The sequence below is a fragment of the Corythoichthys intestinalis genome, chromosome 16 (assembly GCF_030265065.1).
Source record: "Corythoichthys intestinalis isolate RoL2023-P3 chromosome 16, ASM3026506v1, whole genome shotgun sequence".
NCBI classification, from domain to species: Eukaryota; Metazoa; Chordata; class Actinopteri; order Syngnathiformes; family Syngnathidae; genus Corythoichthys; species Corythoichthys intestinalis.
Window position 1 is genome coordinate 12,058,224 of NC_080410.1, and position 26,512 is coordinate 12,084,735.

Below are 26,512 nucleotides of genomic sequence, written 5' to 3' on the forward strand. Positions count from 1 at the left end.
CTGGACTATAGGCTACAGCTGTGTACTCACTGTATTATGAGATATTTACACCAAAATATATTAACCGGTAACACTTTATTTGACAGCGGCATCATAAGACAAATGAACCACAATGAAGCTTTGAACCAACTGGCTAGCAAAGCTTCATTGCTTCAAAAATCTTCATTTGGGCATCACTGCTCGGGGGAGGCAGTCAAACTCTGCTGCTACCTGCTGTCAACGCTGTTGTCGTCCAACATGCCTCTTAGCATGCATTACAGGTGTAAATAACAGTCAAAATTCATGTTGTGTGCTAATTATTTGTTCAGTTACTGTTCCAGTTGTTTCATTTATTGCTAGTTATGGTATTTGGTAACTATTTATTTGACAGTGGCACCATAATACTGTCATTAGACAATCATACTTAAGACATGAATCTTTCATGTGCATTAATGAATGGTTATAACAAATGTTATTCAGTGTTATCTGGCAAATGATCTCACTTTTGAATGGATGTAAGATCCGAGCTAGACATAAATGTAGTTAGTGACATGATTTGCCGGATGACACCTAATGAAATCGGTCATAAGCATTTAGTAATAGAGGTGGGAATCTTTAGGCACCTAACGATTCGATTACGATTCAGAGGCTCTGATTCGATTATAAATCGATGATTGATGCACCCTCTAGCAGCATGAGTTGAACATGATATTTACTCTCGGTCCGTTCCTTATTACGTCTTGAAGACCGCGCTGACTGTGTTTTATTTCAGCTTTCGCTGGTATAATTCAATAATCGGAATTTGGATGTTTGTGTATCGTTCTCGAATCTTCCACGGCCGAATCGCGAATAATCTAGGAATCGGAAATTTCGCACGCCACTATTTAGTAATTAATGCCCATGATAGTGTCATGTCATAATTATGACGGTCTTATGACGCCGCTGTCAAATAAAGTATTACCTACCAACCCAAATAAATAAATAAATTAGCCGCAGTGGACTGTCAGCCGCAGGATTCAAAATGAAAGAATGTAGATGCTTATAGTCCGAAAATTACGGTACTTGGATAGCCATATACATCAAAATAATTGCACATCTGAATTACTGTTGTGAACTTGTCACAATACAAAATGTTTCAACTTGATATTGATACCCAATAAAAACAACTCTATACTCAATACCATTTCTGGTACTACAGAAATATATAATGCTCTTTTGGTGTTTCTCCATTAGTGGTCATTGTAAAAAAAACAACAATTAATTGCCTCCTAAAGTCTTGAATAATGCTTCTGAGTTCCGGTGAAAGCGGAGTGACTGCGTAGACCCTAAGCCTTCATTGCTCATTCGAAGTTCTGCCTCAAGGGAACGCGTTGCTCTGTAATTAACCGCCATGCCACTAGAGGGGTGTGGCTTTGTCTTTGTATGGTTTTGGGGGACTCCTGTCGAATTCCATTTTCCTCCAATCATTGACAGTCATGGCAATGGAGATGGAATGTGTGGATTTGCAGCTGCAGCTAATCAATATTGAACAACAAATTTTGTTAATACAAATGTTGAAGTGTAGGCGACACAAAAGATGTTTGTGAATGTTTTAAAATGCTGGAGTTGTGCTGAACCAGAAAGGTCCGCCGTCACAATCAGCTTTAAAATGTACAGGAAGAGACTCAGAAATGCCCTAATATCATTGGAAAGTGGCCCAAAATCAACAGAAATTGACCTGGAAATGCACTAAAATCAACTGAAAGTGACCAATGTACAGTTCTGACACAGAAAACCCATAAAATCAACATGACATGATCGTAAATGTAGAGGAATTGACCCCGTTCGCCCCAAACTGTAGCGGAAGTGACGCAAAATCAATAGGAAGTGACCTGTGATTACCCTAATATTAACAGGGAAGGCCTGATCTGAATGCAAGCTGAATTGTATTGTGTTGTCAAATTATTGACCCAGATTTTTAACTTTTCTGGCAAGACTCTCTAGATTTTGCTCCAGCAATTTTTATCCATTCATCTCTAAGAAAATTTGTGAAGTCAACAGTTGATGATGTTGAATTTAAAGGGGCCTTGGCTTACAGTTTGTTCTGGTTCATCTCAAAAGTGTTCAATGATTTTAAGGTCAGGGCTTTAAATTTGTTTGAAATTGACCGTGGTTTGATTCATTAAGGGATTAATTATGTGTTCCAATTACCCTTATTTGTACTTTATAAAGTATACTCTCTACTCTGCAAATACGCCATTGTAAGACTTCAAACTGCATTCAGTTTGAATTCATGCCTGACTGCTCTGCAGAATCTATGACAAATGGTTTGAGCAGAGCAGCAGGAAGCTGCGAGACATCAAACACTGCATCCTGTCAGGTCAACATTGTGACGATGCTTTTTGATGGTCGGCCAGATTGAGGTCAGCAAACTGACCTGCAGTGAATTAACCTCTCGTGCACACTGCCTTGTTGTCGTGTTCTATAATGAAGCTTTGATATTCAGTGGTCTATACAATTTGCTTCCTGTGTTGTCACTATAGATGAAGAACGAGGAGAAGAGCGTGCGCGTCATCATGACGACAGACTGCTCGCAGGCCGATTGGAACGTAATGACAAAATGCTCAGGTGAGGACGACTTCTAACCTGTCTAACATATTAACGTCTTGCATGTTTTTAATACAGATGATAGAGATGGAAGTTTGATACAATTTCCCTACATTATATTTGCAGCCCAAAAAAAATCCTTAGTTTGATATGATTATGTAGTTTGCTTTTTGATTCATTACAGAGACCCCAAAGAACTACCCGACTTCACCCAGTTGCATCCGCCACTGCTTTCTAGTAGCTTGACACCTAATATGATGACAACCAGCCTCATGACCCCCAACCTTATGGTGACGGGTGGAGCAGGGCGGTGGCATCCCGACCCATCAACACTGACCTCTAACCCCTGGCTGCCTCGGCCTGGAGCCCCTCCAGTCTGGCTCTCCAGCTCACCATACAGTACGTAAACAGCATTATCTGCTTTTGTTGGTTGTTACACATTTGTCTGTCTTACACTTCGCAAACACAAGCCATCATTTCTAAAGTCGTTTATTCACTTATGCATTGTAAAGTAATACTACTAGTTTTATGTGTACATTAGGCCCCACTGCAACAGTGGACCTTTCTAAATAGTTTGTGTGTTAAATGGGCTACCAATTCCCTTTTCAGCTGTCGCCCTCTTTGACATTTGAGTTATTCAACCCAGTGCTAAAGACGGGCTGATTCCATTTAAAACTAGCATACGGCATGCTTGCGAAATTCTACATGTGGCTGCTTAGCAGTCTTCAATTGGTGTAGTAACAGAGGGAAGTGTTGGCGTTCTTTCAAATGGCAGCAGCAGCAGCCTCCCGGGGTCAAGTACCGCAGACATTCCTGAACTTTGCCGGACGTTCCAGATCTATGTCTCATTCCCATTCCAAAAATAACCATTTCAACACTCAAATAGTGCTTCAGGCTTGCATTTTAACTGTACACACAAAACATGCAGGCGTACAGTGTTCTCCAAGGGCCATTCCAGTCTAGACACTTGGGGAAGAAAAACAAAATCTTAACAAAAGGAGCTAATTTTGGCGTGAGCCTCCTGGTATAACTCATTACATCCTCAAACGGAGTATAAAACCAGGATTAAAAGAATAGTTGTACAAATGTTAGTTTTCAGCTTTGTTATGAAAATATTGTCCTTGTGTATTCTTGGGTTTCCCGTCTCTGCTCTTTAATCCCCACTCATAACCTTCTCTTCTTCACAGATTTGAGCTCTTCCTCCCTTCACCAGACGCTTCCCCCAGGCTATCCACCATCCCTACCAGGCTCCATACCTCCTCCCTTCCAGTTTGTCAGAGATTCACAGACTGGAAAGCTTATAGTGATCCCGACAGAACACCTGCCACATTATGGTATAAAAACCCTTTTCTGGTTCTCTCAATGTAATTCTTGTAATTTTTAACAATGGTCATTTGGCATCCCGGACCTAAAGTAATCAATTGTGATCTTGTTATTACACAGTACAAAGCACTAAGATTTTGCATTTGATGCTAAACAAACTGCTGTTTTAGTAAAGCCACGTTCTAATGTTCCCCTTATTTCCATTCCATTGCGTCCAGGTGGAGACGTATTGGAGCGCGGGACCCCTGTGTGGCCTGGGGTATATGGTGCGGGCACTTCCCTTCAGCATGCAGCCCAGCTCCAACTCCTCTCCCAGCAGCAGATGCTCCGACAACAGGAGCTGCTCATGATCCAGCAGCATACGGCGCAGGTTTTGGAGCTGCAGAGAAATGCACAGCTTGTTGTAAGTGCTTCTTGTTCTCCTAAAACACAAAACGGCCTTATTCACTAAAGTGTGCAAGGAGTTCATGCAAAAAAAAAATAATTCAGCATTTGCAATATGTTTCATCAAATCAAAATTGAATTGTGATGGCTAATTTTGTTTAACAGTGCTTTTGAAAGATGGCTTAAAACCAGTATGTGCAGTGATGACAATGTAGCACAGCGAAATGACGGGCACTATTGAGAAGCTTAAAACCAGTATGTGCAGTGATGACAATGTAGCACAGCGAAATGACGGGCACCATTGAGAAATTTTCTGCTTGTATGAACATTTTTGAAAAGATATCACGACATATGGTTTATTCAGCGACGCAATTCTGGCACATTGAGTAATTGAAGGGCTGACCTATAGCCAGTTGCGAGAAGGAGTCATGCAATTCTATTTCAGTTCTGTTTTGTTTAATGTTGCCGATACCGATACTAGTGTCGGTACCGATACGGCACAAAAATGACGTCATCAGTATCGGGGAGTACTAAGTAATATAAGAATAACACGCTGATGCTGGGACATTTATTTTGGGACCTAAAAAATAGCTAATACTATAGGGACGCTATGACGGAAAAAAATTTCGGTTTTGAAACTGTGACGTTATCATACCACGGTATACCTTGAAACCGGAAATGAGTACATGTCTAGTCTCCTACTAATACTCAAATTCAGTCACATTTCAATGGTAAAAACCACCTACTGTACTTCCAAATCAAAAAAATTTAATATATGGCGGAAAACACTCAGATGACTTGAAGTTCCGCTCTGAGACCCCCAATTTCATTCATTCATTCATTTTCCATGACGCTTTTCCTCACGAGGGTTGCGGAGGTGCTGGAGCCTATCCCAGCTAACTACGGGCAGTAGGCAGGGTACACCCTGAACTGGTTGCCAGCCAATCAAGGAGTCGTACGACCATTCGCACACACACTCATACCTACGGTCAATTTAGAGTGTGTTTAGAGTGTTCAATCAGCCTACCATGCGTGTTTTTGGGACTTGGGAGGAAACTGGAGTTCCCGGAGAAAACCCATGCAGGCACTGGGAGAACATGCAAACTCCACACAGGAAGGCTGAAGCCCGGGATTGAACCCTTGATGTCAGAACTGTGAGGCGGACGTGCTAACCACTCAGCCACCGTGCCGCCCCCAATTTAGCCAACTTTCAGAATTGTCTGATATGCATGTTTTGTGATACATCATTGGAAAGCTTAAAATCTCAATTTTCTGGGGGAAGAAACATTTTGAGCAGGAGGGCATTTTTTAAAAAATATATATTTTTGAAACAGTAAAACCCTATATGGAGGTGAGAGCACACGAGAACAGAATTACAGACGCCAGATATTATCACGTACTTACTTCGTTTCGATCCAAAAACTCCATGTAGCATGTATCACTGAGTGTCAAGACAGCTGTGAATGGCCACAGCTGGATTTTTTGGGGATTTTATGGGTGAAACATGGTAATATAGAAAGGGTCGCGATGCAGAAATCGCAGACATGAAGGAGTGGTCGAGATTTTCTTTTTCATATATTTACCCTTTTAAACGTTGTTTTCCAACTTTTTTATGTTTGGATCAATTATTTATCATCTAACATATCGGAGAAAATGCCACAGTAACAAAAAAATACAATTAAGCGATAGTAATGAGGTAGATATCCGTGACTTTTTTACAGACGCCATTTTTTTCATTGTGACATAATTTGTTTAAAAGTTTAAAATAGGTGAGTGAATAATTTTTTAAAGTGATTTTTAAAAACAAAACAAAATATGAGACATCAAGGAACGATTCTAAGCTAAAAACGACAGACATTTTGAATAATAAATATATTTAATTACCTTCGTTTCATGGCTGGGTTGAAACAAAAGCGTTTGTGCGACGTCTGTAAACGGGGGTTTTCAGGGTAAAACGGACAAATTAAAAATAGTTCGGGGGCCTAATGTGCCATGAATCTGCTATGGCAGCATATAGACATATTGTTCTATTAAACACAACAGTTGTTTTGGCTTAAAACACAGCAGTTTCTTTTGAAGAGGAGTGCAAGAGCAGAAACTGCTTTTTCAGTCGTCTGTGCTTTCCGCCATATATATAATATATATATATATATATATATATATAATATATATATTAGGGCTGTCAAACGATTAAAATTTTTAATCAAGTTAATTACAGCTTAAAAATTAATTAATCGTAATTAATCGCAATTAATCGCAATTCAAACCATCTATATACTATGCCATATTTTTCTGTAAATTATTGTTGGAATGGAAAGATAAGACGCAAGATGGATATATATATTCAACATGTGGTACATAAGGACAGTATTTGTTTATTATAACAATAAATCAACAAGATGGCATTAACATTATTAACATTCTGTTAAAGTGATCCATGGATAGAAAGACTTGTAGTTCTTTATGAAAAATGTCAGTACAAGTTATAGAAATTTTATATTAAAACCCCTCTTAATGTTTTCGTTTTAATAAAATTTGTAAAATTTTCAATCAAAAAATAAACTAGTAGCCCGCCATTGTTGAGGGCAATAATTATTTACACTATAAAATCAGTCGCACCCAAGCGCCAGCAGAGGGCAGCAAAACTCCGCAAAACACAATTAACAAGCGGGCCTTTCACTCTACTGTCATTTAAATCTGTCTGAGCTGGGCCAAGTGCGTTAATTGCGTCAAATATTTTAACGTGATTAATTTAGAAAATTAATTAACGCCCGTTAACGCGATAATTTTGACAGCCCTAATATATATATATATATATATATTGCTGGTCTCCGCCTCTTTACACCTTTTTCCATTAGTTAGCCACCTCTTAGATTGATTGAACTTGCAATTTAGCACATGGCATTCGAGAATTTTACTTTAATCCATCTTGGAAGTAAGTAAAAAAAACAAAAAACACTTCCATTAAATTGGAAAGCACATTTTTTTCATTAGTGTATCATATGCTTTTCAGGAGCATTTAAAGGCCACTGAGCATCGGCCAAACACTGATGACAAAGCAGAAAAGCAGAATGCTGAACCCAAGGCGCGACAATCCTCCACATCTTCCCCATCTCCCTCACCCGTCCTCCAACCCCGCAAGCCACCCCCTTTGTCTCGCTCGCCGACACCCTCAACGTCTTCCCTTACCCCGCTACCGCTGCTGTCCTCACCAGTGACCCATCTGAAGTCAGAGGAAGGGAGGCAGAGAGTATTGTCTCACCCTCCCACACCCCTGCCACGCACTTCCTCCCCATGTTCAGCCTCACCACCTCCATCCTCACCGCGGCTGCCGAAACACGAGTCTGCTGACAACGCGCAAGCGGATAGGGGAGAGCGGAGAGATGGACATAAGACTGCTTTTCAAGACATCTACTCAGGTAAGTATTTCAATCACAGTTTAGTTAGGGCTCTTCCTTAACTCTTTGGCTGGATTGGGAGGAGCCAAGTCTATCGTCTTCAGTGTTGTTAATTTTACTTTAAAAAAGTAATTAATTACAGTTACAAATTACTTCTCCCAAAAAGTAATTGCGTTAGTAACTCAGTTACCTGAATTTAAGAGTAATTAGTTACTTGGCAAAGTAACTAGTGATAATTTTCATGTTTCAAAAAAAAAAAAAAAGGTCACACAATGTGAAGTTTAAAGGGTTTTTGGGACAATTGGCCCTAGCACAATTCTTTACCCCCCACTTAACTAGACACAAGAGTATTGCGATAACTAGATAGTAACCTTTGCTATGTGTGGAAGACATTTAAAGTTTTGAATCAACCTTTAAAGTTGTTAAAATTGCTCCCGCTATTGCATTAGTTCCCTTCTGTCTACTTTCAACATGTGTAAGTTTTAAAACTGTTTCATCATTTAAAGATAGATTTAAGTCAAGATTTTGCCGATTTAGGACCATTTTAGATTGAAAAAAAAAAAAAAAAAAAAATGTAGGTTCGCTAGGAAGGATCTCTACAACAGAGCCTTCCTGAGTGGTGTACTGCTTTAAGATGGCGGCTGTTTACTAACGCATGTAGTCTTTAAACATGTTGCCAATGCAGCCGTGTCTAACATTTGCATCTAGTTCTATTATATGTGATATCTACCGTATCATGTGGGCGTAGTTTGTAGGCTACAGTCAGGTATTATTGGAGCCACCTCGCATCGCCTTTGCAACGGCGTCTTCCCCACTCCTGCTCTGCTCTCTCGTCTCCGTGAGTCCGTCTCTGACTTTTTTTTATTCAACCAACTTAGTAACGCATAGTAACACACGCCTTTCCCGCCTCAGTAACGGTTACGGCGTTGCCAAGATGAGAAAAGTAATTAATTAGATTACTCACTACTGAAAAAAATAACGCCGTTAGTAACGCCGTTATATTGTAACGCCGTTATTAACAACACTGATCGTCGTCAATATGAGCATTTAAAAGAAGCTAACACTGTTTCTTTTACTAACTACTATAACACGAGTGGAGTGAGTACACACATTCTAGCCACAGTACACTGTCAAAAAGGGATTTATTTGACAGTAGTGCTGTACGATATGTCGATATATATACTGTGTATTGCCAAGATGATATAAGACTATCGACATTTTACTTGTTTATAGTCATTATCACCATAAATAGACCTGTTCCTGTAATGCACATTTTAGCCAGCCAATTGCGCCCAATTTACTCTGACTTGCCACATTGATTCAATTTGCCATAATAATAAGACAATTGAAAATAGCAAAACATATATTCCACACTGAACATAGACAACACAATTAGTTCCAATATCTATATTAATTAGTTTATTATTAATGTTATGCTGACCATATACAGAAATATGACATATGATACTCAAAAGTATTGGTAGATGATTGGGTATCTTTAGATTTGGGCATAAAATAAATACTACTACGCTGCTGTTTACACTGGTTTTACATTACTTTTAACATTTGTTGCAGGTCAGTTATGTCAATTAAAAAAAAAGTGAGTGGGGTAAAAGCTGTCATAATTATTGGATAATTTTTCACCAAATAATTAAAAATGTATCATATCGTGGCATAACGATATTGTGATAGATTTTTCTCTATATCGCATAGCACTGCTACAAATATACCTGAGCTGGCAGTGAATGAGTAAAGAAAGTCAATATTATGCTTAGAAATATGTGCACCTATTGACTTGACTTACATAAACATTAGCGGTATGCCATCTATTGCACCCCGCTATTCAATTACGATTCAGGCTGCTACGATTCGATTATTGAACGATCATCACGGTATTAACGATGATCAGAATTATTAAGATTTTCGATGCATCTTTCCATCGTACCTTTCAAGATGTCTTTTTTCTTACTTCTGGCTACTTCATACAGGGTGACCCAAAAAAAAGTTTACACTGCCATAATACAACTTAAATGCCATGTTTATTCAGTTTAGAATTAGAATTTAATCACAATTTATACATTATTGTAAAGAACATGTACAGTACACTCTATTTTTCAATGTGTCCTCCCTTAAGTGTCACAACAGCCTCCAGGCGTCTGCGGAACGCTTGACAGGTCTTCTTTATGTAGGATGCTGTCATCTTTTCCCAAGATCTAACAATGGACCTCTCCAAGGCTGCCACAGAAGTTTGTGGCTTCTTACAGGCACTGTCCTCCACAGTTGCCCATATGCTATAATCCAGGGGATAGAGATCTGGAATCTGGGTGGCCACATATCACCTTGTCAATCAACTTTTTGGTCCCCACCAGAGGTTGCGCTAGACATTTTCGTTGTCTGTCATTTTGACTGACAGGGTCATAAAAATCCGGTCATAGTCTATTTTTACCCGTCACTTAAATTTTTTAAATGATAATGATGACATATTCAATAGTATTTAGTTTTCATTCATTTTTAATTAATATTGTAACACTTGCTTGGCGGCGAAAAATTAGACACGGAAGTCGTGGTATTTTTCTCCCTTTTTACTCTGCTTACCAATAACTCCGCCCCCAAAGAAAAAGAGGCAACGATATAGACCCCAATCACCAACGTCACACAATGATCTTAATTGTGGTTGTCAGCCCAAAATCTTCTAAATATATATTAAATGCATCTTACCAGATATAAAAAGACTACTACATAGTCTGTGGTGATCGTTTGGTGCCCAGACTTCTTGTCGAATTACAGCAGTCCATCTCGCTCTCATCTTCACCATTTTGATTATTAATATTAACGAGCAGAAAAACACGCCGTAATAGGAGGCATGTACGTAGCGGTAATGTGTAAATATGACGAGCTGACACACAATATGGCGGCTCCGGTCAGGGGGGCGGAGTTGTGACGTCATGTGATTGGGTGATTGGATGACGCGCTGGCACACCGGGTGCACCAATAAGAACCTCGCGTTGATGTGTCAATCACGGTGCCGCCGCCAGACCCCGGTGACGCTACAATCTTCTGACAGAAGAGCCAACGACGTCATGCATTAAGAGGGACAATAGCTAATATGCTGACTCGCCACCCTGTGGTCTGGGGTGTGAATTGCAACCTGTCAAAATGACGGACGGATTTCAGTTTTTTCCGTCACCGTTTTAAAAAACCGGTCAATGACGGAAAATATCCGGTTAACGCGACCCCTGGTCCCCACAGATCGGGCACTTCCAGACCCAGGTTTTCGTGAGGCTGTTCCAGTATCTTTCAGCTTCTTTTTAACTTTGTAGACTGCACATCTGGATATTCTCAGATTTGCTGCAATCTCAGTAGGTGTCAGACCGGCACGCAGCAATTCAGGTACAGCTAAAGTTTTCTTCATTTTCAGCAGAAGCACAGGAATTGTAGAGACGAGAGATTACCAGCTGCATTGAGTGACCTTAATGAATCACTTAAGCCTGACAACCTATTTAGATACGTATGTTTCAATGGCTTTTAAACAAGCAGTCAACTGAGTGTAAACTTTTTTTTGGGTCACCCTGTAGTTCATACTTTTAAGCTACTTTTAAGGTATATTTTTCAGTATTCATTAATTAAAGTAGCCCAACAAATTTATGTCTATTACTTTTTATTTCCAATCGCCTCATGATCCGACAGGAACGATGGAAACATGTCCATACATCACAAAGCTGCCCTTAAGCTGCTCTTTTTCACAAGAAGGTGCAAAAACATTCACTGTTTTAAATGCAGTACTTATTTCTCTATTAACAAGACAACAAAATTTACTCTGGTGGAATAAATTCCAAAGCATAAATCCCTCAACATATTATGCAGTTTGCTATCCACACTCAAAACTGCTTTAAAAACAATATTCTACAATATCAACTGTCTTAACATACAGTATAATGCAAGTGCAACATGGGGACAAATCATCTCCTACTCATCGTCCTTGTACTTAAACCTGGTGTACGTGTTTTACATATGGAGAAACTTTTGTCAATGCCTTTTCCATTGTCATGTTGATAAAAAACAAATTGTTCTAAAACGCTTGGTTTTAATCCTGAGGAGTAAATCTCTTGCTCAGCAACTTTCGCTGCAGCCATCACCTTGTGGGTTCCTTTAGGTGTATGGGCAGCAGGCGTCTTTTACTTTCGTTCTGCTAGCAGTAGTAGGGTTTTGTTGTTAAGTAATTATGGAAAACAGTTGTTTTTGGATATTTATGAATCTAAATCGAATGGTCACCTGTGGAATCTCGATGAATCTAATAATCGACGTATTGGCACACCGCTAATAAACATGTATTTGTGCTTATTTTTTTCTTTGTGATCTCAGAGCTCTCACCCGGTTACCCTTACCAGTCGATCACTACTCCTTTTGGTCAGACCGTCCCATCTTATCATATCCCAGGAAACACAGAAGCGCTTCCACGGCGCCACTCCCACACTTTGGACTTGAGTGCCTCCTTGCCCTCAACCCACCTCCATTCAAGGCTGCTGGATGCTGATATCAAACCACAAAAACTGACAACAGAGAATGAGTCATTCCTGAAACAGGAACCGACCGTAGAAAAACATCAATCGGACTTGATGCCAGAACCACTAATTCCGCTATTGCGTAGCTGCAGTCCCGTCGGAGCTCGACAGAATAGACGGGATGAAGGGGCTCCGTTGAAACTTCAGTCGATTCCTCAGGTTCCTAGTCCTTCCCCGCAGCAGAGTCAGATTGTTGATGATGTCAGATTAGATGACAAGGATGGACAAATCAAAACAGAGGTGCAATCATATCAGTGTCAAGAAGCTTATTCTTCTCCACGCAATGGAGCTGAGCCTGAAGCAGTTGTTTACAAGGATCCAGAGCGAATGCAATACCCGTTGAACCTCACAGCAGATCTGGACAGCCAGGAATCTACTAAGCAAGCTGTAATTGAATCCCAACAGCGGACTACACCAAAGCAACGCACTCCAAGTCAGAAGGAAGACAGGCCTAAAATTGCAGACACCTCGGAGTCACCGCTCCCTCTGATCCTCGGTCCTGAAGATCCAATGTCGGGGATGCTCGCTCTGCTCAAAGCCAGCGAGATGTCTCAGCCGTATCCTCTTAGTCAGACCACGTCAACGCTCATCCAGTCGAATCAAATTTCTGTAGACTGCGGCAACGCTGGTCCGCTAGAGATTGTGGCACTGGAGGGCATGGCTTTGCTCAGTCAAATGGCCCAGCAAGAGATGGAGAATATCAGCACAGAGCAGGGTAAGGAGACTTTTAAAAGTAGAGATGATACACAAAAAGCTAGGGATACTTTTCTGAGATTAATTTTAGGATGAATCTTTAATGCACTATACCCTTTATGAGTGACTTAATTTTACTTTGTCTCAACTTTGGAATGCAAATATCTTTGTTGAATGTCTCAGTATTTTATTTAGAAATTGCTAGAGAGCAGCACTTGACACATTTGCTGGTTTAGAATTTATATTTTACTCATTGGCCGCTAATGACCAATAGATTGCCAATCACGTGGCTGTATTCAACATTTTGCTGTGAATTTAAATTAGTTAATCGCTAGTAGACGTCCAATCGAGTTGAAGTGGGACGGTAGCAGTGAACGAACCCTCTCACTTCAAATGGATTGGATGTCTTGTTTCCATCAATGGCAGCGAAAGAGTTACCAAATATACAGCGGAGCAAATAAGTATTTAGTCAACAGCTAATTGTGCAAGTTCTCCCACTTGAAAATATTGGAGAGGTCTGTAATTGTCAACATGGGTAAACCTCAACCATGAGAGACAGAATGTGGAAAAAAAACAAGAAAATCACATTGCTGGATTTTTAAAGAATTTATTTGCAAATCATGGTGGAAAATAAGTATTTGGTCAATATCAAAAGTTCATCTCAACACTTTGTTATGTACCCTTTGTTGGCAATAACGGAGGCCAAACATTTTCTGTAACTCTTCACAAGCTTTTCACACACTGTTAATGGTATTTTGGCCCATTCCTCCATGCAGATCTCCTCTAGAGCAGTGATGTTTTGGGGCTGTCGTTGGGCAACACGGACTTTGAACTCCCTCCACAGATTTTCTATGGGGTTGAGATCTGGAGACTGGCTAGGCCACTCCAGGACCTTGAAATGCTTCTTACGAAGCCACTCCTTTGTTGCCCTGGCTGTGTATTTGGGATCATTGTCATGCTGAAAGACCCAGCTACGTCTCATCTTCAATGCCCTTGCTGATGGAAGGAGATTTTCACTCAAAATCTCTTGATACATTGCCCCATTCATTCTTTCCTTTACACAGATCAGTCGTCCTGGTCCCTTTGCAGAAAAACAGCCCCAAAGCATGATGTTTCCACCCCCATGCATCACAGTGGATATGGTGTTCTTTGGATGCAATTCAGTATCTTTCTCCTTCCAATACGAGAACCTGTGTTTCTACCAAAAAGTTCTGTTTTGGTTTCATCTGACCATAACACATTCTCCCAGTCCTCTTCTGGATCATCCAAATGCTCTCTAGCGAATCGCAGACTGGCCTGGATGTGTACTTTCTTCAGCAGGGTGACACGTCTGGCAGTGCAGGATTTGAGTCCTTGGCGACGCATTGCGTTACTGATAGTAGCCTTTGTTACTGTTGTCCCAGCGTCTGTAAGTCATTCACTAGGTCCCCCCGTGTGGTTCTGGGATTTTTGCTCACATTTTATCATTTTGACGCCACGGGGTGAGATCTTGCATGGAGCCCCAGCTCGAGGGAGATTATCTGTGGTCTTGTATGTCTTCCATTTTCTAATAATTGCTCCCACAGTCGATTTCTTTACACCAAGCGTTTTACCTATTGCAGAATCAGTCTTCCCAGCCTGGTGCAGGTCTACAATTTTGGTGTCTGGTGTCCTTCGACAGCTCTTTGGTCTTGGCCATAGTGGAGTTTGGATTGTGACTGACTGAGATTGTGGACAGGTGTCTTCTAAACCGATAATGAGTAAAAACCATTACTACAGGTAACAAGTAGAGCCTCGTTAGACCTCGTTAGAAGAAGTTAGACCTCTTTGGCATCCAGAAATCTTGCTTGTTTGTAGGTGACCAAATACTTATTTTCAACTCTAATTTGGAAATAAATTCTTTAAAAATCAAACAATGTGATTTTCTGTTTTTTTTTTCCACATTCTGTTGCTCATTTTTGAGGTTTACCCATGTTGACAATTTCCTGCCTGTCTAATCTTTTCAAGTAGGAGAACTTGCACAATTGGTGGTTGACTAAATACTTATTTGCCCCACTGTAGATAAGCAGTGGAGAAATACATAGTACATAAGATTGTAAAAAAAAATAAAATCCTAAAATAAGAAAATACGAAGATTTAAAAGTAAATAAGAAAATTCTATAATAAATAATAAAGACAATAATAATATAAATTTTTATATTTGCCAATCATTTTTTCAACATGTAAATGTTTTACATTTTTAAATTTCCATTAATTTCCCGTGTTTTATTTTCTTTTTTTAATGTTTTGATTTTGAGTTTATTTTTTTGTTTTTTTTCTATTTTTAATTTATTTTTATAGTTTGTTCGATTTTCTTCTTTGATCTTTTAAAGTTAGGATTATCCATTTTTTGAAAAGTATTTTTCAGTTTAAATTTCCTATATTTTGATTATTATTATTATCATCAGTACAGTGGTACCTCTACTTACGACAAGAATCGGCTCTGGAAGTAGTCTCATAACCTGAAAATTGTCAGTAGACACACATTTTACATGTATATGCCCTAAACCATTAAACGTTGAATTTTATAATTGTGGTAAAACTGGAATAGAAAAACAACCAAACACATTTGAATCATAATACCTGTAATGAAGTAGATAATAGAACAAAATGCAAAGAAAAAAAAAAAGGAAAAATATATATCTTACCTTTTCGAATGAGGCAATTTCACGAGATCGATGGTGCCTATCGCCTATCTCACTCCTCTTGACACAAAAATGCAAGGACACCTATGCTCTAATGTACTACTAATGTAATGAACCATCTGTGGGTTTAAAAAAAACTCTTCATGAGACAAAAACACGAGGAGTCTTGTGTTCATTTGGCTCAGACATCGGCCCGCAATATCAACAAAACACCGTCGCGTCTGTGCACGTCATCATACTCCGACACCCAAATTAAAACGTCATCAACAATAGGCCAATAGGAGAACGATATTCCATTACTAAGCAGGATGGTAATATTCTGACCAATAGGCAGCTGGATCATATGGCGCGATATTTTAAAAGCAGAAAGCAGGGCGTACATATGTATCTTTTACAGTATTGTTTAGTATTTTTTTAGGGCTGTCAAACGATGAAAAATTTTTAATCGAATTAATCACAGCTTAAAACCGTTTGTGTCATGTCATTGCTGTAAAAGCGCCTAATTACCATTTATTTACGTCGATGCAAACCTGTTTGGTATTGAGGACGAAATTGATTCAGCAAATTATACGGACGTCCAGCATCGTCATTTGGGAGTTTAGCCCGCTGAATAGCAAGGACCGAGCCGTAGCGTCCTGGTGAGGACATTATATTTGCATTTCGTTGTTCATGCACTGTACACTTATTCAGCATGTTGTTCTCTATTGTATTTTTATATTAAATTGCCTTTCAAGATGACATGTCTGTTCTATGTGTTGTATTTTATCAAGTAAATTTCCCCCAAAAATGGGACTTATACTCCGGTGCGACTTATGTTTTTTTTTTTTTTCTTCGCTGGACATTTTATGGCTGGTGCGACTTATACTCAGGTGCGACTTGTAGTCCGAAAAATACGGTACTGTATTTGTTTATTATAACAATAAATCAGCAAGATGGCATTAACATTATTAACATTCTGTCAAAGCGATCCATGGATAAAAAGACTTGTAGTTCTTAAAAGATAAATGTTAGTACAAGTTATAGAAATTTTATAGTAAAACCCCTGTTAATGTTTTAGTTTGAATAAAATTTGTAAAATTTTCAAACCAAAATTAAAGTAGTAGCTCGCCATTATTGCTGTCAATAATAACACAATGCTCATGGATGGTGCTGAAACCCATAAAATCAGTCGCACCCAAGCGCCAGCAGAGGGGGCGACAAAACACACAAAAAAACACGAGTAACAAATGGACATGACACTGTAATTTTAATAGTTTGAGCAGGGCATGTGCGTTAATTGCGTCAAATTTTTAAAAGTGATTAATTAAAAAAATTACCGCCCGTTAACGCGATAATTTTGACAGCCCTATTATTTTAGCCTCTTGTAACCTGAAATGTCTTCAACAAGAGACAGTATTTACCCGTTCAAACCTGTCGTAACCTGAAAATAACATTTGTAGAGATGTTCGTAGAGGTACCACTATAATTCAAATGGACTGTTTGTCTCTCGCTATATACTATATCGTTTTTTTTTCGTCTTTTTTTTCTTTATCCCATTTAGATTTGCCAAAACAAGGTTTTGACTATCTTCTTGAGGCAAGCAGACAGATTCTTCTGGAGGCCATAGAGAAACAGTCCTACATTGATCTGCCCCGAACACTCGATCCCAACAGGAAGTACAGCTGGAGGCAGAGGAAGGAGGAGCCGGTAGGAAGATAAATATGGTCATCCACCAAGGAAAATGTGGAGAAAAGGCTTTAACTTTCTTTTTCCCCTTTTTCCCCCGCAGCTCTTTAGCAAAATGTCCATGGATGTGTTGGATGCGGTGGAGGTGGAATACCGCATTCGCTTGGCTGAGCTACAGAAAACATACAAGGAAAAGCAGCGAGAGATGAGCAAGCTGCAAAGACGCAGAGACAAGCAGTGAGTGCACACTACGCTACTGTTGTCATATGCTAAGATTTTTAACTTGACATCGATACTCCAAACAATACCATTTTTGCTACTAAATGAATAGAAATCAAAATGTTATGTTTTAAATGAACTTTTTCAGTCCAATTGGTGATGATAAATGAGTTTATCGCTAATAGACTTCCGATTTATTTGAACAGGGAGGCTGGTAGTGAATGAATATTCGTTTATTTGCTGCCAGCCCTGCCACTTGAAATGACATGGACATCTAGTCCCCTTAATGCTAGCCAATGAGTTAATATTATTTTATAATAATCACTTAAAGACACTGTTTGAATTTATATTTTCCACTTACAGTAATGTTTGAGCATCTTCTGCACTGTCATGCTCATGAAGGGATGAAAATTAAAGATTTTGACCCAGTTCATCGGAAAAAAACCGACAAAAAAAATATTGCGGTACTCAATTATTAAAAATAATTGTTAGTTGCAGCCAATGTTCCCTCTAAGCTGGGCGCGTGCGCGATCACGTACTGCTTGACCATACTCTGCGCACAAGAAAATCTTTGCAGTGCACAAAATGAAATTCAGCATAAACGTATTGTAGCGTCACTACTACTGTCAGCGGGACACTCCTATAGGTGCGTTCGATACGGCAACGCAACGCTCTATTTGGTGGTGAAAAGAGAGCTACTCCTGTGCTAATTTAATGAAGCAACATTCCGCTGTCAATCTTCGCAAGCGCTACAGTATTAATTAATATCTAATTTTAGAACTGATATAATCTAGTTAATTAGACCAACCGATCACCTTAGAAAAAAAGAAAAAAAAGGATCACCAGGATCACCGTAAAAACTTTACCTCTTCCAGAGGGGCCGCTGCAGCTGTATTATAGTGTATTTAGTAGAGGTGTGCAAAATTTCCGATTCTTGGATTACTCGCGATTCGGCCGTGGAAGATTCGAGAACGATTCACAAACATCCAAATTCTGATTATTGAAAAATGCCAAGTAAAGCGGAAGTACAACACACTCAGCGCGCCGCGCAGTCAATGAGGAACGGAGCGAGAGTAGCTAAACATCATGCTTCTCATTATACGGCCCCTCGGTTAATGCCAATGCTCAACTCACGGCTCTAGCTCAACTCATGCCACGAGATAAAAAAACACAACAACATACCTGACTGCCTCCGAAAAGCTGAGTACATCCACATAATGTTACGGTAGATATCATTTATATAGGACTAGATGCAATATAGATTTGGTAGCGTTAGCAGCACACCTACAAAAAGCTAGATACGGGCGTTAGTAAACGGCCGCCATCTTAAAGCAGTACACTTCCCTGCAAGGCTGTTGTAGCGAACCTTCCAAGCAAACCTAATTAACTTTTTATCTAAAATACTCCTAAATCGGTAAAATATTGACTTGAATCTATCTTTAAAATAGTTTTAAAACTTTCACATGTCGAAAGTAGACAGAAGGGAAATTATGGAATAACGGGAGCAATTTTAACAACTTTACGGTTGATTCACAACATTAAATTAATTGAATGTAGTTTAAAGCTGCTGATATAGAATGGGGACTGGAGTTTATTTACTGTTATTTTTGTATATTTGTTTACTGCTATATGTTAACTTGATACTGAAATAGTAGTTTGGTTTAGCCTGAGAGTATTTTTGAACAATTTTGGAACTAATGTACAAAACATTTTTAAAAAAAAAAAAGGAGGGGGGTGCATCAATAATCGTTTTATAATCGAATCGGAGCCTCTGAATCGTAATCGTAATCGAATCGTTAGGTGCCCAAAGATTCCCAGCTCTAGTATTTAGTATACCATCATATACTGTATATATGGCCTACTGTATATATGGCCTTGTCATGATGCTAAAACTTTCAACTCGAAATCGATACTCCAAATAATGCTGGATACCATTTTCAATTTTAAAAGTAAATAAATAAATTAATTTAAGAACTCTGTTGACGATGTGGCTCTTAAAAACGTAGGTAAAACTCTTTAATGTGTTTATCTCTAGTAGATGATCAATCCATTTGAAGTGGGAGGGTTTGGACATCTAGTGCCATCAATGGCAGCCAATGAGTAAACAAGGAAAATGCAAAAGTATCCTCCATTACGACCGAGAGAGTGCAAAATCAAACTTGCCCCATGACATCTAATTTCACGTGAAAAAACAAATAACCAAGTATCGATACTTTTGCAATCAAATATCGTATCTGGATACCAGTGGCGTTCCTAGCCTGTATAGTGCCTGGGGCAACACGACGCTTTGGCCCCCACCTCCCAATGAATAAAAAATAATCACAAAAAAAACCCAACAACAGTTGACCCACAAAATACAGCGCATGAAGTATACTTAGCACAACCCAACAACCAAAACGCAGTATTTGCTAAGAATCTTACATTTATTAATGCTATCAAACCAGTTGAAGTTGCACAACAATAAATATGTTCTAGCAAATATTAATTTAACATCACAAAAATGAATAAAATATTGTTGAAACACTAAAAGTGTGGAAGTTTCTACTTGTGAATAGTTGGCTCTGATATGTTGACCACTAGAGGGTCTCCGGTTAGGGGGCACAGGAAATGAAATTGAATATTTTTGGGGCTTATGTGCAGGTGTGCATGCATTTAGTATCTGGTGAATGACATGGAGATATATAGTTAACATTCACAGACCTCTTAATTTGATAAGCTTATTAAACATTAAACTACATCATTTTAACTGTAAACCAACTACAGTGGTATGAAAAGTATCTGAACCTTTTGGAATTTCTCTGCATAAACTCACCATCAAATTTGCTCTGATCTTTGTCAAAACCACACAGATGAAAAAACAGTGTCTTCTTTATCTAAAATCATCCAAACATTTATAGGTTTTCATATTTTAATGAGGATAGCATGCACACAATGACAGAAGGGGGGGAAAATGAGTAAGTGAACCTTCTGCCGAGGGAGACTTAAAGAGCAATTGAAACCAATTTTTACCAAATACTTTAAGTCAGGTGTGTGCTCCAATCACCGATGAGTGGTTTAAAGCTGCCCTACTCACTATAAAACACAAACCTGGTAAGAATTGTATTGATGAGACACATTGTCTGATGTGCATCATGGCTTGGTCAGAAGAGTTGTCTGAAGACATTGGAACAAGGATTGTTGATTTGTATAAAGCTGGGAAAGGATATAAAACCATCTGTAAAAGTCTGGATGTTTATCAGTCGACAGTCAGAGAAGTTGTCTACAAATGGAGAGAGTTTGGCACTGTTGCTTCTCTCCCAGAGAGTGGCCGTCCACCAAAGATGACGCCAAGAGTTCACGCAGAATACTCAGAGAGGTAAAAAAATAACCCTAGAGTGTCTGCTAAAGACTTACAGAAATCACTAGCACAGCCCAGTATCTCTGTGAACACATCAACTACATGTATGGCCAACAATGGTGTTCATGGGAGGACTCCACAGAGGAAGCCACTGCTGTCTAAAAACAAAACAAAACATTTTTACTCGTTAAATGTTCGCAAAAAGGCACTTGAACACTCCACAGATGTTTTGGCAAAATATTTTGTGGACTGATGAAACCAAAGTTGAATTGTTTGGGAGTAACACACAACGTCATGTGTGGAGGAAAAATGGAACAGCTCACCAGCATCAACACCTCATCCCCACAGTTAAGCATCGTGGAGGGAGCATCATGATTTGGGGCTGTTTTGCTAACTCAGGGCATGGACAACTTGCATTCATTAATGCAAGAATGAATTCAAAAGAATATCAGGATGTTTTGCAGGAAAACCTGAGGCCGCCTGTCAGGCATTTGAATCTAAAAAGAGGATGGATGCTGGAACAAGACAATAATCCAAAACACAGAAGTAAATCAGCTTCAGAATGATTTCAGAAGAACAAAATATACGTTCTGGAGTGTCCAAGTCAAAGTCCAGACTTGAACCCCATTGTGATGCTGTGGCATGACCTAAAGACAATGATTCTTGCCAGACATCCCAGGAATCTGACTGAACTACAGCAGTTTTGAAGCGAAGAATGGGCCAAGATTAGTCCTCTTTTATGTGCTGGACTGATCTGCAGCTACAGGAAGCGTCTGGTTAAAGTTATTGCTGCCAAAGGGAGGGCCGCAAAATATTAAATGTGATGGTTCACACACAGTTAAAGCAGACACTGTTTAAAAAAATAAAAATAAAGATTTTCACGTAAGAATCAAAGTAAACCCTATGTGAGTGATCGATGATCCACACTCGATGTGGCGTTGCGTACAAACAGTACAGACTAGTATTTACAATTACAATACAGTGGTATCTTGACATGCAATTGCATCGACATATGATCCTTTCGACATCCGACGTAAAATTTGACTCGTCATTTGTCTCGTCAATTTATAACAGCTTCACAATTTCATTGTTTTCCGCAAGACGGACGCATGGCGGATTTTCTTGTGGGATAAATCAGCAGGTTAGTGCAGGTGGTGAAAAAAGGAAAAAGGTGACACTTGCCATTGAAATTAAAAAGGAAATGATGGAAAAATATGAGCGTGGTGTGCATGTCAGTGAACTGGCTTGAGAATCCGGCCAGAATGTGTCTACGATCATGAGGACGACTCATTATTATTGTAACATCGGCAAGGAAGTCGCTAGCTTCCTCAGGTTGTTAATGATTTATTTCAGAACTTGTGCAGCACAGCACGGCTACTATGCGCTGTAACCGTGCTGTGCTGCACAACTAAAACAGAACATGGAAAGAGAAAGTAAAAATTCTGCCACAACTCTCTCACTCTCTCGTCAGTCACACGGTCTGTTCAGGAGCAACATGATAAAACACAACCGCCACACTAGTAACCAATTTGTTACATTATTATTATTATTAGTGCGATTTGTGTTTATAATATGTTTTGCTATGTGTAATTGTACCTGCAGTATTTATTAGGGTTTGACAGGTTTTTTTGAGACGTGGAGCGAATTAATCGAATCATAATGTATTCCTTTGGGAAAATCCTGCTCTTCATACGACCATTTCGACATACAAACCAGGTCCTGGAACGAATTAAATTCGTATGTAGATTTACCACTGTCGTACACAATCACAATCAATGGCGTGCATGCGTCCTATCAATTTGCTACCCCGGGCGACCGCCCAACCCGACCGTGCTAGTAACCACCATTGCTGGATACATGTAAATAATGATACTGCGATACTTTTAACAACCATACACTACACATGACGTGTACGCCTCTCACTTTTATATCTTCTTGTCTCGTCAGTGAGCGGCTTCAGGACGATGACAGACGGACACTAACCAGGCGGGGCAGAGGCCGACCCAGGAAGAGAAAACACTTGGCCACGCCTCCCAAACTGGACGGCAGGCCTGCAAAGTGAGTGTGTCCCACTTGCTTTTGAATCTATAAATTGCAACCTGGCAGATTTGACCCATTTTGCAGTTTTGACTGTGTCCTAATGTACAAATATTTCCTTGTCTCAGGGTGGGAAGGACAGTGCAATACTCTGGGGATTCTGAAACGGGGGAAGGACACAGAAAAAAGTTTCGGCTGTCCAGAGAAGACGAGGAGACAGAGTTGGGAAATTTAGGCGTGAAAATAAAAAAGAAGAAGATATACAAAGGCTGGAAAGACCAGGATGCATCTTGCAGTCATGTTCCGGAGGTAACACACTTTGTGTTAAACAATCATGCATTGTTTTTAGATTCCCAACTGGTCTACGCTTGAGATTAATGATGTATCTTTGCCGTTCTCAGGGGCTGAAGGTGAAACGTGGCCACTTGTGTGAGCAGGAGCAGCTCGCGTCCGACCTTGATAGAGCGCTTTCGCTCTCGCGGCTTGACTCCATGGGCGCATCCTGTAAACTTGCTTCTGGCTCGAAAGGAGATCGGCCAAGGGGCAAGTCCACGGACAGCCAACCGAAGGAGCGAACCCTCCACTTGACGTCTAAAGGCAAATACAAGGTCTCTACGAAGGCTTCGGAGGCCACACGGAAGGTGAAAGGTCAGAAGAAAAGCGCTTTTTGCTCCCCAATGAGATCAGAGCTCAGCAGCTGCTCTAATAGTGAGTACCAACTTGGGAAACAGTGTCAACACAAATGAGGCACTTCACCATCTTTTAAAAAAAATACATATTTTATGTTTGGTCTTGGTTTGTAATAGACTAATAACTCATTTACTGCCATTGATAGTGATAGACGTTCAATCCAATGAGTACAAAAAAATTGGGCAAATGCAATAATATATCAAAAGCATTGCTGATAAAAACTAATTCAATAATAGCATTGCAAATATTTGATTAATACAAAAAAAGGAATGTAGCAATATTAAGAAAAATTGTGATTTTTTTTTTTAAATATACAAAAACTCCATAATTATTAGGGTTAAAAATATTTGATGGGTATTAAAAATTGCTGGAGTAAAAATAATATTAGTAAAAAAAAAAAAAAAACATGAATTTTATCACTATACAGTGCCTTGCAAAAGTATTCGGCCCCCTTGAATCTTGCAACCTTTCGCCACATTTCAGGCTTCAAACATAAAGATATGAAATTGAATTTTTTTGTCAAGAATCAACAATAAGTGGGACACAATCGTGAAGTGGAAGAAAATTTATTGGATAATTTAAACTTTTTTAACAAATAAAAAACTGAAAAGTGGGGCGTGCAATATTATTCGGCCCCCTTGCGTTAATACTTTGTAGCGCCACCTTTTGCTCCAATTACAGCTGCAAGTCGCTTGGGGTATGTTTCTATCAGTTTTGCACATCGAGAGACTGACATTCTTGCCCGTTCTTCCTTGCAAAACAGCTCGAGCTCAGTGAGGTTGGATGGAGAGTGTTTGTGAACAGCAGTCTTCAGCTCTTTCCACAGATTCTCGATTGGATTCAGGTCTGGACTTTGACTTGGCCATTTTAACACCTGGATACGTTTATTTTTGAACCATTCCATTGTAGATTTGGCTTTATGTTTTGGATCATTGTCCTGTTGGAAGATAAATCTCCGTCCCAGTCTCAGGTCTTGTGCAGATACCAACAGGTTTTCTTCCAGAATGTTCCTGTATTTGGCTGCATCCATCTTCCCGTCAATTTTAACCATCTTCCCTGTCCCTGCTGAGGAAAAGCAGGACCAAACCATGATGCTGCCACCACCATGTTTGACAGTGGGGATGGTGTGTTCAGGGTGATGAGCTATGTTGCTTTTACGCCAAACATATCGTTTTGCATTGTGGCCAAAAAGTTCAATTCTGGTTTCATCTGACCAGAGCACCTTCTTGCACATGTTTGGTGTTTCTCCCAGGTGGCTTGTGGCAAACTTTAAACGAGACTTTTTATGGATATCTTTGAGAAATGGCTTTCTTCTTGCCACTCTTCCGTAAAGGCCAGATTTGTGCAGTGTATGACTGATTGTTGTCCTATGGACAGACTCTCCCACCTCAGCTGTAGATCACTGCAGTTCATCCAGAGTGATCATGGGCCTCTTGGCTACATCTCTGATCAGTTTTCTCCTTGTTTGAGAAGAAAGTTTGGAAGGACGGCCGGGTCTCGGTAGATTTGCAGTGGTCTGATGCTCCTTCCATTTCAATATGATGGCTTGCACAGTGCTCCTCGAGATGTTTAAAGCTTGGGAAATCTTTTTGTATCCAAATCCGGCTTTAAACTTCTCCACAACAGTATCTCGGACCTGCCTGGTGTGTTCCTTGGTTTTCATAATGCTCCCTGCACTTTAAACAGAACCCTGAAACAATCACAGAGCAGGTGCATTTATACGGAGACTTGATTACACACAGGTGGATTCTATTTATCATCATCGGTCATTAAGGACAACATTGGATCATTCAGAGATCCTCACTGAACTTCTGGAGTGAGTTTGCTGCACTGAAAGTAAAGGGGCCGAATAATATTGCACGCCCCACTTTTCAGTTTTTTATTTGTTAAAAAAGTTTAAAATATCCAATAAATGTTGTTCCACTTCACGATTATGTCCCACTTGTTGTTGATTCTTGACAAAAAAATTCAATTTCATATCTTTATGTTTGAAGCCTGAAATGTGGCGAAAGGTTGCAAGATTCAAGGGGGCCGAATACTTTTGCAAGGCACTGTAAATGTGAGTATTAATAAAACTAACACATTGTCTTTTTTACATGCACAAATTATTTTTTACAACTTTTGTGAACACAAATTGTCTCTGCCACTAATTTAACTGGTAGTCTGCAGCTGCACATTTGGGTGTTAGTCAATGTCGTCAATTACATAGTTATGTCACTGACAACTATAGTTGTTCAATAATGACTTTTTAACCGATATTCCGATATTGTCCAACTCCAAAAATCCAATACCGATATATACGGTCGTCCACTTCACGTGCTATTGCTAATTGAATTATGATGCCCCCCTGGATACTTTAATAATGATAAATGTAACAACTTCAAGGTTTTCCATATAAAATAAATAAAAACAAATGAGCAACTTCAACTGAAGTTAACAGAAAATAAATGTCCCATATGAATAATATAAATCAAAATGAACCAAAATATCCATAATTAAATATAAGCAATCATTCACAATTAAATTATGTTTACAGTAGTTACCCCAAAGAGTCACTACGGGGCGACCAAAGCATTACAAATACAGGCGGGCAACCATAGGACATGCCGGTGCAATGACAATTCCAGAGATGCCTTTTGCTTGGCTTTTGCACAGATTTTTGTATTTTATTACTTTTCTAGTTTTCTTAGGGACTATTTCTTTCTGGTAACATAGTAATTATATGTAATGAGTTTATAATTCATTATTTTTCAGTAATTTATTGTTTATTTATTATTCATTTGATTTTTGCACCATGAATACAAATATAACTAACACATAACAAATTCCAAGCATCTTTGTTTGAAGACATCAAATGGTCAAAAAGCATAACTGTTGTGCTAAACTGGGATTAGTCCTAGCACAAAGGCCTCTGCATTCACTCTCAAATCAAAATGGTTATGGACCTAAAGCCAGGAATGAAAAATGGATGGTTAA

The 26,512-nt window shown here is 39.3% G+C and overlaps 1 protein-coding gene across 2 annotated transcripts in view; it reads left to right on the plus strand.

Moving 5' to 3' along the window:
* tnrc18 (trinucleotide repeat containing 18) overlaps positions 1-26,512 on the plus strand; it is a 110,161-nt gene that overhangs the window by 36,324 nt on the left and 47,325 nt on the right. For both annotated transcript variants that reach the window (XM_057860557.1, XM_057860558.1), the window contains exons 6-16: positions 2,502-2,586; positions 2,750-2,964; positions 3,753-3,899; positions 4,107-4,291; positions 7,286-7,691; positions 12,033-12,947; positions 17,129-17,274; positions 17,357-17,490; positions 22,757-22,867; positions 22,975-23,155; positions 23,248-23,554. In XM_057860557.1, coding sequence (XP_057716540.1) covers positions 2,502-2,586; positions 2,750-2,964; positions 3,753-3,899; positions 4,107-4,291; positions 7,286-7,691; positions 12,033-12,947; positions 17,129-17,274; positions 17,357-17,490; positions 22,757-22,867; positions 22,975-23,155; positions 23,248-23,554 — 2,832 coding nt within the window. The remainder of the gene's footprint in view (positions 1-2,501; positions 2,587-2,749; positions 2,965-3,752; positions 3,900-4,106; positions 4,292-7,285; positions 7,692-12,032; positions 12,948-17,128; positions 17,275-17,356; positions 17,491-22,756; positions 22,868-22,974; positions 23,156-23,247; positions 23,555-26,512) is intronic.